This window comes from Lissotriton vulgaris, chromosome 8, assembly GCF_964263255.1.
Source record: "Lissotriton vulgaris chromosome 8, aLisVul1.2, whole genome shotgun sequence".
NCBI lineage: Eukaryota > Metazoa > Chordata > Amphibia > Caudata > Salamandridae > Lissotriton > Lissotriton vulgaris.
The window spans coordinates 1,408,220,146-1,408,239,136 of record NC_141696.1 but is presented as its reverse complement, the minus strand read 5'-3'; the positions used below and the strand labels follow the sequence as shown (position 1 = coordinate 1,408,239,136).

The window sequence follows — 18,991 nt, the reverse complement described above, 5'->3', positions numbered from 1 at the left end:
ATTTATAGGTATTACAGCCCCGCATTTTCTCCCTTGCACTCTGTAGTCTGTGCCATCTCTGTTGCAGTTTCCCCAATACTTCAAGATTGTTCTGGAGTCAGACGTCGAAAGCTTGTCTAATTATGTTCAGCCTCTTATGGAGCTTCCTAGGGCTGTGCTAGGTGAGGACAGTGGTCTGAAACACTCCCCTGTTTCTGACCGGCTCTCTCCGCCACGAATGGCGACTAAGGATAGTTCAGCTTATCAAGAGGTTGTAAAGAAAGCTGCTAGTGTCTTGCAGTTGCAACTTCCTTCAGTAACTTCGTCATCAGATCCCTTAGTGAATTTACTTCATCAGGGTGCAACAGGTGTTGAACCCTTACTGCCCTATGGAGAGTTTTGTGCGTATGTACGCATGTGTGTATGTACGTGTGTGCACGTACGCACTGCTGAAGAAAAGTTTCTGGATCCAGCCTGGTACCTGGGGAGGATTCAAAGCTGAGGAATCTGCGTCTAAACTATAGAGCATATGTATGAAGCCCATTTCCCGTTCGCAAAAGGGCCGATTCTCAGAATCGGCCTGTTTGCGAACAGGAATAAGCCTTTTGGGATGTGTGAGAAGTTGGCCTGGTATATGATGTCCACTATTCTAGTGGGCACCTTGCACCTGTCCAAACAACCCTTATGGTGATGGTTGTTAAGTCAACCTTATAGACCAGCTATCCTAGTGGTAGCGTGGACAAAGCAGTCTTAGGCTAAAACTTCGGAAGCTGTTTTACCAATAATAGTCCCTTGAATATCAAATAAAAGGACACCACACAAGGTATATATAAAATATATATGTATTTATTACTAACACAACCCCTCTGCACTCTTTATGAGGTCAGAGTTCGAGATACAGCACAAGTTACTCAATAAGCATACTATAAATTGCACAAATACAATTCTGCCCTAGGGGCCTCACGAACCATATACTAAGTAAGTCGTATAAGAACCACTTCAGGAAAGGTGAATAGGCCTAGGGCCTTGAAAATCGCTGGGGCTATACTGGACAACCAAAGGTTAGGAAGTAGGAGTCCCACAGGATACGTGTGCAGTGTCTAAACACACACCCGAGTTACCATAGAGTTTCAATGGGGACGTAAAAGTTACAAAGTAGTAGATTTCGGACACTTTCGGGTGGACTACGGGAAAACCCTGTTAAACTAGGACACTTGGATAGGTATTACCCACGGGAGCACCGAAGTACTCGAGTGACCTCACCCAGGGAAGCCTGGTGCAAAGGTGTTTTTTCATGTCGGGTTTCTTCTCTGAATCCTATGGAGAGCTGCAAGAAAGTGCTGCAGATGACCAGGAGGAAAGTGTCCGGATGGATCCAAGGGTGGATCGAAGCAGTGAAGAACTTGAAAGCAGAGGGAACAGAGTCTGGGTCACTAGCCAGTGACCAGGAAGAAACCAGGCGATGTTGAGATGCAATCAGGTGAAGAGGTGAAGCTTGTCTCCGCAGCCACGAGGTCCAGGAGGCGTCAACAACTACCAAGAGCTGGAGTCGAGCTGTCCCACGACGGATCTAGCTGTCGGCGGTGTCGGTATCCAGATTGGACCCAATAAACCTTGGCAAATGTAATCCACGCAGGATTGGAAGATTGGCTTCTGTTCAGACCAGCAAGGTCTGGGGAGCTTCTCCTTTGCAGGGAAGCTGGAGCAAGCCCCGAGCAACCAGGCAAACGGTGGTGTTTCAAAAAGAAATCTTTAGAGGGGCCACTAGCCAACGGGCTAGCAACCGCGAAGATGTGTCGAGCTGAAATGCAGGCGCAGGCTCCACGCGGCACTTGTGGAGTGTGGAGGGCTGTGCTTCGGTGCAAATGCTGCTCCGGTCTGGGGCTTCTCAAACCCCAATGCACAACTTCGAGGGTGCCTCAGAAGCTGCACAGGTAGCAAAAAACAGGTAGTCCAGGATGTCCGGTCCCACGTCTCTTGTGTCTGCCACGGGTCTCAGCTTTGCTGTGGATGTGGGTCGGAGTCAGAGAAGTCTGGAAGCCCAGATTCTGTGTCGCTAAGTCTTCGGGTTCCGGCGGGAGCGTCGACCAAGCAAACCGGCAAGTTACTGTTGGTGTATGTTTGCACAGGGTGGTCACTCCTTGACCACAAGGGAGATGTCTTCAGTCTTCCAGTCGATATGGAACGTCGAAGGTCCAAGAGTTTCGTTTCAGAGTTTCTTTCCAGGATAATCTGATGTCTCTAGACACAGCTCCTAACTTTATACCAAACTAAGGGGCTGGATTACCTGCTATGTCCCTCCTGTGGGTGGAACCTGAGAAGGGGGTGGTTACACCCCTTTCTCTTTGTCCAGTTACACGCCAGAGCTGGGGCTGGAGTGCCCAGCAACTGGTTTGAACTGGGCTATGCATGGAGCACCTTGTGTGCCCCAGGCAGTGTCTGGAAAAAGCAGTTTCCATTGAACCCACCCTGCCCCAATCCACAGGAAACCTATTGTCCAGGCCTACCCTGCCGGAGTTTTGTCCAGCAGCTGGAGGTCAGACTTGTGTCTGTGGCATCAGCATCCATTTTGTGATGCTGAGGCTCTGTTTAACTTTAACCGGGTAAAGCAGTAACTACATGTCTCCTCCCTCTAGAAGGGTGGAATGCTACCCCCACTGCCAGGACTGGCGGGGGGGGGGGGGGGGGGGGGGATAGTATTCCAAAGTGTTTGACACCTTACACGACATGTTTTGATAAAGCCAAACCAAAGTTAGCATTAACCGCGAGGATTATAATGCACTTAAGAGTATATGGTATGGCTATATCATAGAACAGCTATAAGGACATGGTTCCGAAAGCTGCAGACAGGCTCAGCCCATGCTAGAGCACCATCTCACATAAACCAAGCACTCTGCCTTCAGGATTGTCAAGGCCTGCCATAGGAGTGACTTATAGGTATATATGTGTCGATATATAAGGGTAGATATAGGAATACTATATCTAAGCAAGGGGTGATTACACCACCCTGCCCAAGCTGAGTGTTCCGCCTGTGGTGTCAGTTTGGATGGCCAGCCAGGGGTGGCATAATTCATGCTACAGCCCCTGGTAGGCCTTGGATGCACGTATGCCCTGGGTACCTATGGTACACTATACAGGGGCTCACAAGGTGACCCAATAGGATATGTACCGAAAGTACATGGAGTCCATTTTCCAGAGAGAGAGACTGGGGCCCTGAATAGCAGGATCCCAGGCCAACTAAGTTAAAAACCAGCTAAACACTAGGCAAACAGTTGGGGTTACCATATAGTCAGATATCCACTTTCCTACAAGATGTATCATCCCAAAAGGCCTCGCAAAATAGGGATTTGCAAAATTTGTGATTCCTTATTTTGCGAAAGCATTTAAGGATGCGATGTGAAAAGCACCCAAGTTGTGCGATTTCTCCTTAAGAAATCGCAAATTACCACCAACTTCAAGTTGGTGGTAATTTGCGATTTCTTTTGAAAAAGCACTTTTTTGCATTTTTCAAAGTGCCATGTGGTGCACATACATGCCCTCTGGGCATGTATGTGCACCACATGTGCACACATGTACATTTCAGGGGTAGAACAGGGTTTCCTTTTGACACCCTGGCCCCCTTGAAATTGCATTCTCAATTTGTGATTCTCTGATTGAGAATCGCAAATTGAGAATGTCTTCCCATTCATTAGGAATGAATGGGGAGGTATTCCTTAATTGCTAATCACAATTTGTGATTCACAATTAAGGAATATGTAGGATTCACAAAATTATTTGCAAATCCTACATACTTAGCGTTTTGCGATTCTCAAATAGCGATTCTCTAAAAATCACTATTTGAGAATCACAAATGTATCCTTTGATACATATGCCCCTATGTCTCTAACAGATAATGCGTTACCGAAGGTAAGTAATTTGTACGATGGTGAGACGGGCTTTTGGGGACCTTCCCAAGGGGTTTGGGCTGCTCTGGATGCGTCTTGGCTCACTGGCTATTTGGTTTCCTTGGGCCTAACTGTCCGTCTCTCGGTTGGGGACCCATCGGCTCCTACTATTGGTGGAAGTGGATATCCTAATGGAGAGCTGGTGTGAGCACCTCTATACCAGCATATGGTAGGGAAGGTGCTGTGGCCTTACTTGCTGTTGGTATTGTAAGGCTTTCGCTCTGGGCCTCTTCGAAGATGGCCTCCCTCTTATCTCTCTTTTGACCTGTATATTTAGTATTTATGTGTGTTTTACTATGTTCTATTACGTTTGTGTAAAATGTTCCCTCCTTAGCCCAGGGAAATGTTTATGCCTTCATGTGTGCGTGCAATTATTGGCAAAACTTATTACGTTTCTTTACCTGTGTGGGGGACTGGGTTTCCACGTGCTTTAATGGGGAACCAATGATAACTCAAGTGGTTTTGTGGATGAAATGCAACTTAACTCTTTTGGGAGATTTTTATTTGTTCTTAATTGTGGGGTAAATCGTATGTGACACACTCTTACATTTTATATGCTATGAGCTCAGGGCCATTCACAGATTCATCAAGCAGTTCAACATGAAAAATTCAATAAACACAGATAACAATGCAACATAGGTAAAAAAGCGCAATTGTAAAAAAACAGTATCTGAACGATATTAACTTTTTGCGCCAAATACAGTTTACAAGAAATAACAGCATCCTCATATGAAGTATTGGGACATACACAAGAAAATGCAATATTTAGGACAATCGCTGATCAACTGTTGTACAGCCAGTGGGTAACGTGTCTAGATGTCCGGCACTGGGAGTGTGTGATCACTGTGTATACTGCATTCTGATTGGCTATATGCTCCCAAGGTATGTGACAACTGACTTTATGATGTTTTAGGAGCATGTGTACCCCCTCCAGCCATGTGTGCTTTATTGGGTCCAATCTCCCTTGACCATCATAAATGAAAGTATTGTTTTCCATCTAAGTATCGTTTTTTTCCATATTAACAATAGTGCATGTTTTATTTTTGTTTCCTTCCTAGAAGCAGTTGGTGAAAAGAAAAAAACCTAATGTAGATGTCAACTGCGATCCAAGTGCATGGAAGATACAATGTAAAGAACTGATAAATTTCATATTCCAATGTGAGGATTCTGAGCCATTCAGACACCCTGTTGACCTTGTTGAATACCCAGTAAGTCACAATTTACATTGAAATATAATATTATTCAATATACGTTTATCTTATTTGTAAAATTTCTCATTTGTTGCCTATAGTCTTCAATAGAGGAGTTTGTTACTGATTAAAAAAAGACATTTTGTAATGTGTTATTGTTTCTTAAGACAAATTCCTCGCAGCAGTATGTATAGGAAGCTTGACTTCTCTTTGCAAATGTCCTCCCACTTTATGCCCCATTTGAACTACTGGATGCTGGTTTCAACTCTGACAGTGCACTGAACATGCTAACCAGGCACCATTGCCAGTGTTCTTTCCCCTAAAAATAGCATGCTAAATTGTAACCCAGTTAGCAAGGACTTTTAGCACTCTTTTCCCTAGTGAATGGTAACTATGGTACCCAGGTCATGGGTACTGAAGATGGTCCCTAAGGGCTGCAGCATGTATTATGCCACCCACGCAAAAACAATATCCCTACAGGATGCATGAAAGGGCGCAAGCTTTCCGAAAACACAACATTGCACACTCCCTGTGTGCTATGCCCAAGCACACTGCATGTCTTATATGTAAGTCACCCCTACAGCAGACCTTTACAGCCCTAAGGCAGGGTGCATTATAATACATGTGAAGGCATATCTGCTTGAGCAGGTGTGCCCCTGTGATGCCTAGTTTCATTACGAGCTGAAAACTACATACATGTCAGTACTGATAGTCTTTCACTCTTTCTTCCTAATCACACCACATACTTGATATGACCACATATTTTACTTAATCTGTTAAATATTCATAAACATTACGTTTTTTCAGAGCATTTTGTTCTTTTCCTTTTTTTCACAGGTTAAGATAAATGTTTTTTTGTCGACAACATTGTACACAATAAAAACACTAGACAGAGAAAATTTACAAAACTCAGACAACACCTAAAATGTGTATAGTACACCTGTATAAATGAGATTTACATAGAGAGAAGAAGTTATAAACCGGCTCAAATTCTGTGATAGTTTCAGGAACAGTCAAGAAAGGAAAGAAGAAAGAAAAAACACAAATGACAGCCCTGCTAAACTTTTCAAGAGGCATGGGCTAACAATCAAACAGTGAACCAGTTAGGCTCCTACAAAAATATTTTAACATACATGACGCTTAATCCTTTTGTGAAATGAGCCACCTTGGTATAGTTCAATGCTATTTCACTTGTTTGAAAGATGTTAACTGTCGACGTGTTATGAACCAATGGACTTTTTAATCGGGTTCTGCTCAGGACATACAACAGAAAAGAGCTAAAAAAAACACAAAACACTGGGTCAGCAGTCATCTTCAACATGACTCGCACCATTCATCAAAATGCACCCTCTCACTCGTATTTACCTTTTTATTTTCGGAGAAGAATTGAAATTCTTTTCTAGTAATGCCACAAATTCCTACTTCTTAACTTGTCTTCATGACTGTTGACGCGCGAAAAAACCAATAATAAAAAAACAAAATACACCACTAATGTTTTTAGGCAAGGTACCTTAACACAACATAAGTGAAAGTACTTACTTATGGCAATTATGCAATAGTCACTAGGAGAAGTGCACTTCAACTTCTCTGGGATTCATGGCACTGCCACTAACACTGCGAGCTAAGAGTAAAAAACAGAGCTATTGTTAAAACTTCAGCCAGACTATGACCTCGTAAGGAGTGAGTTCTTTAGGGAGAAAAGAGCTTCATAACATACATAACTTCTCTGCAATTTCAACGTTTCCATGTATTTCTACACGTTCAGGATATGACTTGCTTGAGCACTGTGTTTCAGTTGTAGTTTCTGCTCTGCCGCTGAATCATTTAATCTGAAAGAGACACGTTAGTGATAGATTCCTTACCTAGAATATCCCCAGCCGTCCGACTGGATCCAGAAATTTTTTCATCAGCAGTACCCCTGCACGTCGGTAGGTGGCGTTGTGTGACTCTACGTCCGTCGCTGGCGTCCTAAGCACCGAATTGACATCACAGAGACTACTTAGGTGCCAACCATGGCGCTGACGTCAGTTCTTTATTTTTCCGCGCCAGCAAGCGCAGATCCGGTTAGAGCAAGTACCCTAGTCACTTTTTGACTAACTTTTTGAGACTTTTGTCTCTACTTCTTTTGAGTATTCGACTCCTGTTGCCACCTAGGGATGCCTGGGTTTGAATCCTGCGGGGCCTGTTGCCGTACGATGTCGGTGGCCGGCCCCATGGCGTCGGTCTCTACTGTCTGGAGCGCGACCATGACTCCCGGTCATGTTCCGACTGTCTGGCCATGGCTCCGAAGGCTTTACGGGAGTGGTCCCGAAAGCTTCTGGAGGCCAGGCAGTGGTCTCTGCGCCGTTTGAGGTCCAGGGGTCGCTCGGGGGACCAACCCTGGAGCCATCATCATCGCTCCTTGGGGTCAAAGTCTTCACCCTCGGAATCGGGTAAGAGACGTCACAAGAAAAAGTCGAAGAAGCGTGTTCGCTCTCTGACGTCCCCCTGTTGGTGTCTGGACGAGGGGGCCAGGGGTCCTTCCCCTGCGGCTCCGTTGGAGCCTGGGAGTCCCGCGGCCTACCCGCCCTGTCCGGGTCACTCGGCGACTCCGGCCCAGGTGCAAGAGTTTCTTGCTGCTATGAACTGGCTTTTCAGGCCTAGGGCTCCCGCCGGCACGCCTTCAGGCCCCGCAGTCCCTATTGAAGGCCCTTGCATGCCATCGGCTCTGCCTTCGGCGCCACCTGCAGCTCCGGCCCGGCGCCCACTGCGGCTCTGTTCCCGGCACCGCCATGGGTTCCGTTCGTCCCACCCTGGCGCCGAGCATTTGTTTTCCGCTGTGCTTTCCTTGTCGCTGCCACCTGTGACACGGGTTGTGGAGGAGGGAGATGACTGGGAGGGGTCGGAGGACCCTCTTGCACGGCAGTGCGAGTCTGAACATGAGTGGGCAGAGGACTCGGAAGACGCAGGTGGCCTTGACCTCTCCTCCGAGCCTGGATTTATGTCTCCTCCTTCTGTCATGGAGGAGGGCGCCACATAAACTGTGGTACTCCATAGAGCAGCTGAGGCCCTTGACCTTGATCTGCCTACTGTTACTCACAAGACCAACCTTCTTACTGAGGTGCTTCAGCGGGTGGCAAGATCTATGGAACCTCTGCTCCTGTTTAATGAGGCCTTGATGGATGTTTTGATGGGCACCTGGTTTAGGTCAGCCACAGGGGTTCCTGTGGATAAGAACGTGGCCAGGTGTCATCTCCCGGCACCGGGTGACCCGGCCTTTCTGACTAATCATCTGACTCCGGAGTGCCTGGTCATTCACACCTCCATCTCCCAAAGTGCGTTCCCTACCGCACCGCCGGATAAGGAATCGAAAAAGCTGGAGCAGTTTGGCAACAAGTTATTTTCCTCTGCCAGCTTGGGGCTGCGGTCAGTTAACACTGCGTGTCTCTTGGGCCGCTACGCTCACGCTATGTGGGGCACAGTGGCGCAGACGCTGCCCAAGTGCCCGGAAGAGGTTCTGGCTATACTTTCTCAAACTGTTGCGGAGGGGAAGGATGCTGCGAAGTTCCCCATTCAGTGTGGGCTGGACACCGCGGATTCTTTAGGGAGAGCGATCTCCACAACAGTGGCCCTGCGTCGCCTGGCTCTGGTCCACTGGGTTTTCGGGGGACTGCCAGAGTTCCCTCATGGACATGCCTTTTTAAAAAAAAAAATTTATTTTATTAAGTGGAACACCGGTTATCATGACATCGTTTACATAAGCAGGTTACATTTGTAATTAAGTAAGTGATTCGTAATATTGGTACATAAGCAATCATCATCATTTAGACAGTGCATCAATTCTTAAGACAGTAGACACATTATATGGATCTCGTCTAGGTAGACACGCTCCCGGGAACAGTGCAGGGCTACCCCTCACCGTCCTCATCTTCCGAACTATCGAGATTCTTCTGGCAACATTTCACACAAGTCCTCTCTAAAGGTGTTCCAAGGAGCCCATATTTTGTTCCACTTACGTGGGTTCCCCCTGGTGTCATAGACTGTGCGCTCCGTTACCATGACTAGGTCCATATTCCTACACCACAACGCTAATGTAGGGGGGTCAGCCACGCCCCATCTCTGCGCTATGTCTCTTTTTGCTACCATAAGGCCAAGTGTAACCCATGTCTGTTCATAGCGGGTGAGATCTGTAGGGTCCCACACGTTCAGAAGGCATTTCCGCGGCTTGGGCAGAAGGGAGACCTCCAGCGTCTGGGAAATGGTGCGCAGGACCTGACGCCAATAGTCTACTATAATCGGGCAGTCCCACAGGGTATGGAAAAGTGCACCTTCCTTTCCACAGCCCCTGAGGCAGAATGGGTGCGCTGCGCGATGTATTTTGTGTAAGGTGGTTCTGGTATAGTATACTCGATGGACTATTTTTAATTGCACCAGCCCGAGTTTGGCTGATATGCCCACCTCCTTAGGGGCCGCCAGGGCCGCCAACCATTCTGTTTCGTCCATGTCACCCACCTCCTCCATCCACTGGTTCCAGAGTTTAAGGGTAGAGTCAGGCATATTGTTGATAATCGTTTGAGGCATGTGGGCTGCTGAATTCATATCTGTGCATAGATTGCCGCCTAGTGTTGGGTCCGGATGATTGCACATTGTTGTCCTGGAAGAGTCTTCGAAGTATCACGAGATAGGTGGCTCCTCCCCTGGACTACAGTGCGCATGGGCATCGACTCCATCCTCAGATTGTTTTTTTCCGCCATTGGGTTCGGATGTCTTTAATTCCCTCTTGTCGGAATCAATAGAAAAACCTTCTTGAGACCAAAAGGTCTTTAGTCTATACGTCGGTATTGTCTTGCGTTCGGCTTTACTTCTTCTAGCTCTGCTCCGAGCCGGTTTCTGTACTTCCGCGTGCTCTCGGCGCGGAAGGCCTAGTCGATGCTCCTGACTTATCGACTATCCATCATGAACCGAAGTCCACTCAAGAGATGTCCGGTCTGTAACTGGAAGTACCCACACATCGACGTCCACCCGGTGTGCAACAAGTGTCGGTCACCGCACCACGATGAGGCCAAGTGTATGGCCTGTTCACGATTCAGGTCCAAGAAGACACTCAAGCTCCGACGAGCTGCGCGCCTGGAGGCCCAGCAATCTGCTTCGGCGCCTACGGACATTTTCGATGCTGGGGATGTTGAGTAAGAATATATCCAGGACGTTTCGGAATCAAACCCTGCGTCGGACGTCGAAGAAGACTACGACGCTGAGGTGTTCGAAAGCGAAGAAGTCGTCAAGGAGGTAGGAGACGACGACGGTGCCCTCGGGGCCATGGAGGATAGCTCGGACGAGGAGCTCCCTCAAACTGACTCTGGGGCCGTGCCTATCTATAAGGCCCAGGTCGAGGGATCGCCTTCGGGCCTTACCCAAAACCTCAAAATGGGTTCCACGGCCCCGCCTTCGGGCCCGGCCACGGACATTGTTACCGAGCCACTCCCGGGCAAAACGAAAGTGAAACCTACGGTCTCGACGTCAGATACTGCGCAGGTGCAAGTATCGAAACCGAAAGTGCGCATCGCATTAGTCGGATCAAAAACCTCTGAGGCTTCGGCACCGAAGAAGCCGAAGATGGCTGTTGAGCCGAAAGGCCAAGTCAAGGGCGTCGAGACGAAGTCTGCCGCGCCGAAGACTAAAGTGAAGGTGGTCGATACTGGCGCGTCGGTGCCGAGGACGGTCGACGCCGGCAAGGGCCTTGTCGACCCGAAGAAGGCTGTCGACGACCCGAAGAAAGCTCTCGGTGACCCGAAGAAGTGACTCGATGACCCGAAGGTCCTCTCTGCCCCGCGTCCTCACGACAAGGCCAAGGGCGCTACGCCCCGAGAGTCGACTCCAAAAGTGGCCTCAAAGGACTTGACTCCAAAAGTGGCCTCGAAGGACTCCGCTGAACCGGCACGTCCATCCGCCGCGTTCACCAAAAAGGTCACAGACTCCCTGCAGCTCATCAGGGACGGCACAGCGGCGGTCGAACCGAAGGACCCTCCGCCTGCGAAGCCTGTGGAGAAACCAGTTAAGGCGTCCACGCCGATCCTCTTTACCTTGCTGCCTAAGACGGCGCCGAAGGCTTTCGCTCCTAAGGCAGTGGCCGGCGTGCCCAAAAAGGTCTCCTCGGCGCCGAAGGCGTCGTCGGTGGTCCACGGCCCGCGACAACCTTCGGAGGATGAGCGTCAGGAACACTTCATCGACGCCGAAACTGGCAGGCTTTCTCTTCTGAAGCGGAAAATCACCCCAGAACCCCAACTGGAGTCTTACAAGATCCCTCTCAAGAAGAAGAAGGACTCTGCTTGCTCTCCTGTCTTGGTGGAACCCCTTTCACCACAGACTCATGATGTGTCGCCCACTTACTCCGATGTGGACGCTGGTGAGGGTGATGAGGAGGATGAATACAGTTATCCAGTCTATACAGACCCTGTGGATACAAATGAGCCCTGGGCAGCTGGTGGTGACCCTGGGGATCCTCATTCAGGACACGACCCTCAACTCTTTTCTGCAAAGACTTCACCTACTGAAGACTATGCTGCTTTCAATGCCCTCATTGAACGGGCTGCTAACAATCACAATGTCCAGCTGCATGCTGACCCTGTGGATGTGGATTTCCTCTTTGACACTTTTTCAGTATCGGAAAAGACTGAAAACTCTGCCTATGCTAAAAGGTGTTTTAAAGCATGCTGCTGAGATCTTTAAAGAACCTACCAGGGCGAGGGTGATAAACCCTAGGATTGACAAGAAATACAAGGCGGCGCCTACTGATCCTACCTACATTAAAGGACAGTTGCCTCTGGACTCCCTTGTCGTCTCGAATGCCCGGAAGAGGGCCAATTCTCAGACTACGGGTGATGCTCCTCCCCCAGACAAAGAATCCAAGGTCTTTGAGGCTTCGGGGAAGAGGGTAGCAGCACAGGAAGCCAACATATGGCGCATCTCTAACACAGGCGCTTCTAGTGCGCTATGACAGGGCGCACTATGATACACTAGAGACCCTGTTGCAACACCTGCCTGATCAACACAAAGAAGGGGCTGAGATGCTGATTCAAGAGGAGAAGCTAATCTCCAACGCTTCCATTAAGTGTGCTCTGGACGCAGCCGATACCGCTGCCAGAGCTATAAACACCAGTGTTATGCTTCGGAGACATGCCTGGCTGAGAATCTCTGGATTTAAGCCAGACATCCAAACCACCATCCTGAACCAAACGGTTAACCCAGATCACCTGTTTGGCCCAGAGGTTGACACCACCCTAGAAAAAATGAAAAAGGACACTGACACTGCAAAATCCATGGGTGCCTTACAGTCCCAGCAGTTTCAGGGTGGGTCCTTTCATCGCTCCAACACTAGAGGCGTCTCAAGGGGTCAGCTTTCCCAATCCACGCAATACTACAAGGGCAACACCCAGACTACTTATGCCAACAAGAGTCGAGGTGGATATCGCGGCAACAGCGCCAAGGGCAGAGGACGTGGCAACACCAGCTCCAGGTCCTCTACCACCAACAAACAGTGACGCCTTGTCACTGCCCCCCGACCACACAACACCGGTCGGGGGACACTCCAGCAGTTCCTGCCCGTCTGGAAGTCCATCACCACGGACAGGTGGGTCAGAAAACTTATCCAATACGGTTATTGTCTGGAGTTAACATCCACTCCACCCAACATGCCCCCAAGGCACCGTCCTATGTCAGACGAACACTTACACTTATTGCAGCAGGAGGTCGCAGTCATGCTGCAAAAAGGGGCAATAGAGCTCGTGCCTATTCAAGAAAGAGGCACAGGGGTCTACTCCCTGTACTTCCTAATACCAAAGAAGGACGGTTCCCTCAGACCCATCCTGGACCTCAGGCCACTCAACTTCTACATCCTGTCGGAGCACTTCCATATGCTGATCCTGCAGCAAGTGCTCCTCTTTCTCAGGCAGGGGATTTTTCTCGCAACTTTAGACCTAAAGGATGCGTACTTTCACATTTCACTGCACCCTTCACACCGGAAATACCTCAGGTTCACTATCCAAAACCAGCACTACCAATTCAAGATTTTGCCTTTCGGTGTCACCACGGCACCCAGGGTGTTCACAAAGTGCCTGGCGACAGTGGCAGCACATCTCAAGAGACGAAACATCCACGTCTACCCCTATCTGGACGACTGGCTCATCCAACCGAAGTCAGACCAGCAGTGTGCCGCCCACATGTCCCACACCATTCACCTCCTGCACGGTCTGGGATTCTCACTGAATTACCCAAAATCCCACCTCCAGCCCGCCCACATACGGCAGTATCTGGGTGCGACCATAAACACTCTGGCGGCCACAGCACAGCCAAATTCAGTGAGAGTCAGCAGCATTCAATCGCTGATCCAAAAATTCCGACCTCAACACTCGCTTCCAACAAGAGTGTTCATGCAGTTGATAGGCATGATGGCCTCCTGCATTTCCATAGTCCCGCACGCGAGACTACATATGCGCCCGCTTCAGGAGTGCTTAGCACGTCAGTGGACTCAGGCTCACGGGCAGTTGAAAGACCTAGTGTTGGTGAGCGGTCGGGCATACAACTCTCTGCATTGGTGGAATCCACGAAACCTTTGCAAGGGCCGACCGTTCCAAGAGCCTGTGCCACAGAACATCCTGACGACGGACGCTTCTCTCCAGGGATGTGGAGCGCATGTACTCCATTACACTGTGCAGGGACTATGGACGCAACAGCAGAGGAAGATGCACATCAATGTTCTGGAACTGATAGCGATCTTCTTGGCACTAAAAGCCTTCAAAGTACATCTGTGCAACAAGGTCGTGTTGATCCGGACGGACAACATGACGGCAATGTACTACATTCAAAAGCAGGGAGGGACACACTCTCCGCAGTTGTCTCATCTGGCTCAGAGCATGTGGAAGTGGGCCATTGAGAGGAACATCTTCCTCATTGTAGGAGAGTAGGGTCTGCAATCCTATGATCACCCCAGATTTTTGCTTTTTGCTTCACTGGTTTACGACTTTCCCTGGCTGTGGGCCTGCTAATCAGACCCACAGCCTAGCTGTTCTCTCTCTAAATTGACATGCATGTACCTTAGGTGCATTTACCAATTGGTACTGGGCCACCTTATCAGTCCCTGTACAGTCTACCTTAGGTATCCAGGGCATAGGTGTACCCAGGGCCTACCAGGGGCTGCAGCATGTATTATGCCGCCCCTGGCTGGCCATCTAAATCTGACACAACTGGCTGCACGACAGCTGGGCAAGGTGGTGTAAACACCCTTTGCTTTAGATATGGTATCTCTATATCTAACCCTAAAATGGACACATGTATTTGTTATATCCTGCTCTTCCTCTCTCTTTGTCCCTCCTTAGTGTTGGTGCCTGCTTGTCTATGTGATGTCTCTGTGATGTCATCCAGGATTCTACCTGTTGCTGTTCAAGGGATTTATCAGTTACCTGGAGGCTGAGCAGGAAGTTATCTGCTCCCGGTGGGGTTTCTTACCATATTACATTCCTACCTGAATGCTGTACCTTCTATCTAATCTCAAGAATAAATATACTCCATGAACATTACAACAAGGACCCTTCATCTTATTTTACTGAATTCAACACTGGCGACGAGGTAAAAAAGGACCCATTTAAAAAAAAAAGGACTTCATTGAATTTAAAAAGGACATCATTGCAACCAAAGACAAGAAGAGAAACGTTTAAAGTTACTTTCCTGCTTCTGGGTACCCCACCGGTGTCCAAATCCAACCGACAGCCTCAACCCAGAGCATTGGAATAACATTTGCTGAAGTAATACTACTACTAAATCATCTGGCACTAGAGCAAACTTAAAGGACTCCCTGTTTTCATCTAGTGAATCAGCGTTTTACGTGAGTACCGTTGCTGCTGCTGTCTGTCCTAGGTGTGCCTGTGCTACTTCTGCAACCTCCTGTTAAAATGAAAGTGTGCTTGTGCTATTTCTGGAATCTGCTGTTTAAAAGATAGTCAGCTCACTTTGTGACTTCAGTTTATTGCCTGCGCAACTTGTGCCAACCTGCTGTTTAAAGGTCTCCTGTTTATAAAAGCGCTACTAACTGGGACCGTTACAACCTGCACTTAAAATTAAAGTCTGCCTGCATCAATCTGTGTGAACTCCATGTTTTGGTACCTTAGAGGTTGTGCACTAGCAGTTTGAGTGAAGAGACGGCTATTCTACTTTGTTATTTGGCTTGCCGTGTGGCCTACGCTGAGACCTGATGCTTATTTCTGCCAACCACGTCCTAAGCATACTCTGCAAACTGTGCTGGAATTCACATGCCAGCGCTTGGCTCTACACCATTTGGGAGTCTGTCTACATTCCTGACTTCGAGAATTGGAACTTGATCTGCACACCATTAACTTCTGACATTACACTACGTTTTTGGATCTACAACCCGGGTGAGAAATCGCTCACCGGTGTTTGCTGCTTCATGATTTATTTATTTATTTATTTATTTTTCTTGGGAAAAAAGGGTGTTTTCCAACAAGGTACTGTTTGATTTTCTTTACATTTTCCCATGGAGATTTCTACAGAGCTGTTTGTGTCTCCCTTCATTCAAATGACAACGGTGACTACTTTTATTATTTTGATTTGTTATGTTTAAGATGTTGTGAACAATTTTGCATATTTCCTAATTTATGCAATGTGTAGTTTGCGCTGTAATTTACCCTTGAGTGCATTTCTTCTAAGTACTGTGGTGTGCTAAATATCTATTTATATGCTCAATGCTTAGAACTCTGTTTCTAGGTTATGTATGTATGCTGTTACATGTTCTTTTCTGTGTGGATTTGCAAGTGATACATTTTGAAATAATTTATTCTATTATTGCCTACTTTACTGGAGCCACATTTGTGCTCAACCTTTGTTGAGGTGCTCATTTGCTTTCATTTTGGTGATGATTTGTTTGCGTTATGCTTATTGGGGTCATTTATGTGCTCAACTATGTTGAGGTGCTCCAGTTTGTTTTCATTCTTAGTGATGATGAGATAGAGTGATGCTCAATTTTGATGTTTATTTCTGTTATGAACCACTTTATAGTGCTCTATTGTTAGAGGTGTTCATGTGCTTGCTATTAGAAGCCATAGGGGCTCAATTTTATTGTCATTTCAGATGAACCACTTATAGTGCTCTATGGTTAGAGGAGTTCATCTATTTACTGTCAGGAGCCGCAGGGCTCAGTTTTATTGGTGATTTTCTGTTACTTACTGTGAGGAGCTGCATGGGCTCAGTTTTATTCTACTGATAGAGAAGTTGTGCATTTTCTGTGAAGAGCCGTTTTGTCATGAACCACTTTTACTGTGCTCTATGTTTAGAGGAGTTCATGTATTTACTTTGAGGAGTTGGGCTCATTTTTATTGTGCTTTATTTTAGAGGAATAGAAAATATTCGAATTTGAGGAGTTGATATTTCATTTTCTATCTACGGTACTGAGCCATACTGTACCTTTGCTCATTTGTATTGAGATGTTCAGTTTTCATTTCATTTAAGCTTACATTCTTTTGTTAGCTTACGGTGCTTGTACAACCTTTGTACCTGCGCCCCTTTGATACTCTTATTTCCATCATGTTGAAGAGGGTGTTTATTTCTGGTGCATTTATGTTCTTTCTTTCTTCTGCCTTTCTGCTTCTGCCTTCTTCTGTTTCATCTTATTCATTTTTTCAATTAAAGGAGGGAGTTGTGTTATATCCTGCTCTTCCTCTCTCTTTGTCCCTCCTTAGTGTTGGTGCCTGCTTGTCTATGTGATGTCTCTGTGATGTCATCCAGGATTCTACCTGTTGCTGTTCAAGGGATTTATCAGTTACCTGGAGGCTGAGCAGGAAGTTATCTGCTCCCGGTGGGGTTTCTTACCATATTACATTCCTACCTGAATGCTGTACCTTCTATCTAATCTCAAGAATAAATATACTCCATGAACATTACAACAAGGACCCATCATCTTTATTTTACTGAACTCAACAGTATTCCTATCAGTCACTCCTATGGCAGGCCTTATCAATCCTGAAGGCAGAGTGCTTGGAATTATGTGAGATGGTGCTCTGGCATGAGCTGAGGCCGTTTGCAGCTTGCGGAACCAAGTCCTAGCTGTTCCATGATAACGCGTACCATATACTTTTAAGTGCATTATAATCCTCGCGGTTATTTGCCAACTTTGGTATCGCTTTATCAAAACATGTCGAGTAAGGTGTCATACGAATTGGAATACTAACCCCTCGTCAATTCTGGCGACAGGGTTAGCATTCCACCCTTCTAGAGGGACACAACATGTATGCAACTGAGAACCCCGGATAAAACTAACTCGAGCCTCAGCATCACAAAATGGATGCTGCCACCATAGACACAAGTCTGACCTCCTGCTGCTGGGAGTCCTTCCAGCGAGGAGAGCTTGGACAAAGGGTTTCCTGTCAGGGGCGGTGCTAGCACCATCCCTGACAGGGTTTTGTGTATCCCAGGTAGGCAGGGCTGAGAGGAAGGTGACTGCAAGTGGCACCCCGGTGCTCACTGTGCATATGCCGGCTTAAACCAGTTCCAGGGGCACACCAGCCCCTGAGCTGGGGAAAGTCCGGACAAGGGAGAGGGGTGTAACCACCCCCTTCCTGGTCCCACCCATGGGCAGGACCTAGTCGCGTGCCAGCCCCTTTCTTTAGAATAAAGGTAGGAGCGGGCCCCCTTCCCAAATTAGATAATTCTGAATCTTGACTACTTTCCACGAAAGGAACTCTGGATACCTTCTGAAGACTCTCCCTTGTGGCTAAGGAGTAGCCACCCTGCACCCGCAGGCACCATCTAAGCATCGTGGTTTGCTGTAAGTCCATCCTCCGGATCAAGACTTCCCAGCTCGACGAGACCTGGATTCCCTGGCATCTCTGACCTCTACCTGCATCATCAGCCCAGCTGAGATTCGTGGGTGTGACGAGACCTGAAGGGACCGGCCATCTTCAAAACTGCACGACGCTTATCCAGCACGACCGCCGAGGGATCCTCGAGTGAGTGCTTTGGGATTTGAGAAGCCCTAACCCTGAGCAGCTCCAGCACCGAAGTCCAGCCCCCCAGCATCCACGAGATCTGTGTGGGGCCCTTCTGCTCTTTGCTGCTCACCGCGTTGTTCGGTCACTTGCCTGCTGGCTTGTGGCCCTCCTGACGACGAACCACGACGATTGCATCGCTGGTCTGGTTGCTCCAGACTGGCCCTAGCTCCTCTCCAACAGAGGAGCACCCCGGACCCTCCTGGTCCACTCCAGACGCCATCTTGTCTCCACCGCGTGGGCTTGACTTTGCCAAGGTTTGTTGCCCCAATCCTGGGTCCAGCATCGCCGACAGCAGATACCTTCGTGGGACAGCTCGCACCTCCAGCCTGGTCGCCGACAACGCCTCCTGGTCCGAGGGACAGCAGAGTCCAGCGCCGCCCACTCACCTGGTCGAGGTGACTTCAGCCGGTGCCATCCTGGTGCCCACCCAATCACTGGCTAGTGATTAAGAACTGAGTCTCCTCTGCTTTCAGGTCGTCTCCATCACCGATCCAGGCTTGGATCACATCGAACTTCTTCACTGGTCGCCTGCCAGCAACTTTTTCTTTCAGGCTCCATAGACTTCAACGAGGATTCCCGACGTCTTTTGAACCCCATGCAGCCGCAGCCCCTGGGCTAGGTAACCTGAGCATTTCGGTGCTCCAACGTAGGTTCACTATCTAAGTGTCCAGATCCTTTTTCGTTTTCAGTCTATCTAGTCGGATTCGTCCGATAACAGTAACTTTACGAATACTAGCATCCATAGACTTTGTCCCGCATCCCGCATGAGAGTGCACACTCTGCACCCGATCTCCCTAGGCCTCCTGCTCCTAACCTTAGGGTTCAGTAGTGTAGTCCTAGCGATCCT

At 48.2% G+C, this 18,991-nt stretch overlaps 1 protein-coding gene across 1 annotated transcript in view; it reads left to right on the top strand.

Moving 5' to 3' along the window:
- Positions 1-18,991, top strand: part of BRWD1 (bromodomain and WD repeat domain containing 1) — a 2,503,800-nt gene that overhangs the window by 2,182,898 nt on the left and 301,911 nt on the right. The window contains exon 36 of the mRNA XM_086935423.1: positions 4,982-5,131. Within this exon, the coding sequence (XP_086791549.1) occupies positions 4,982-5,131 (150 nt within the window). The remainder of the gene's footprint in view (positions 1-4,981; positions 5,132-18,991) is intronic.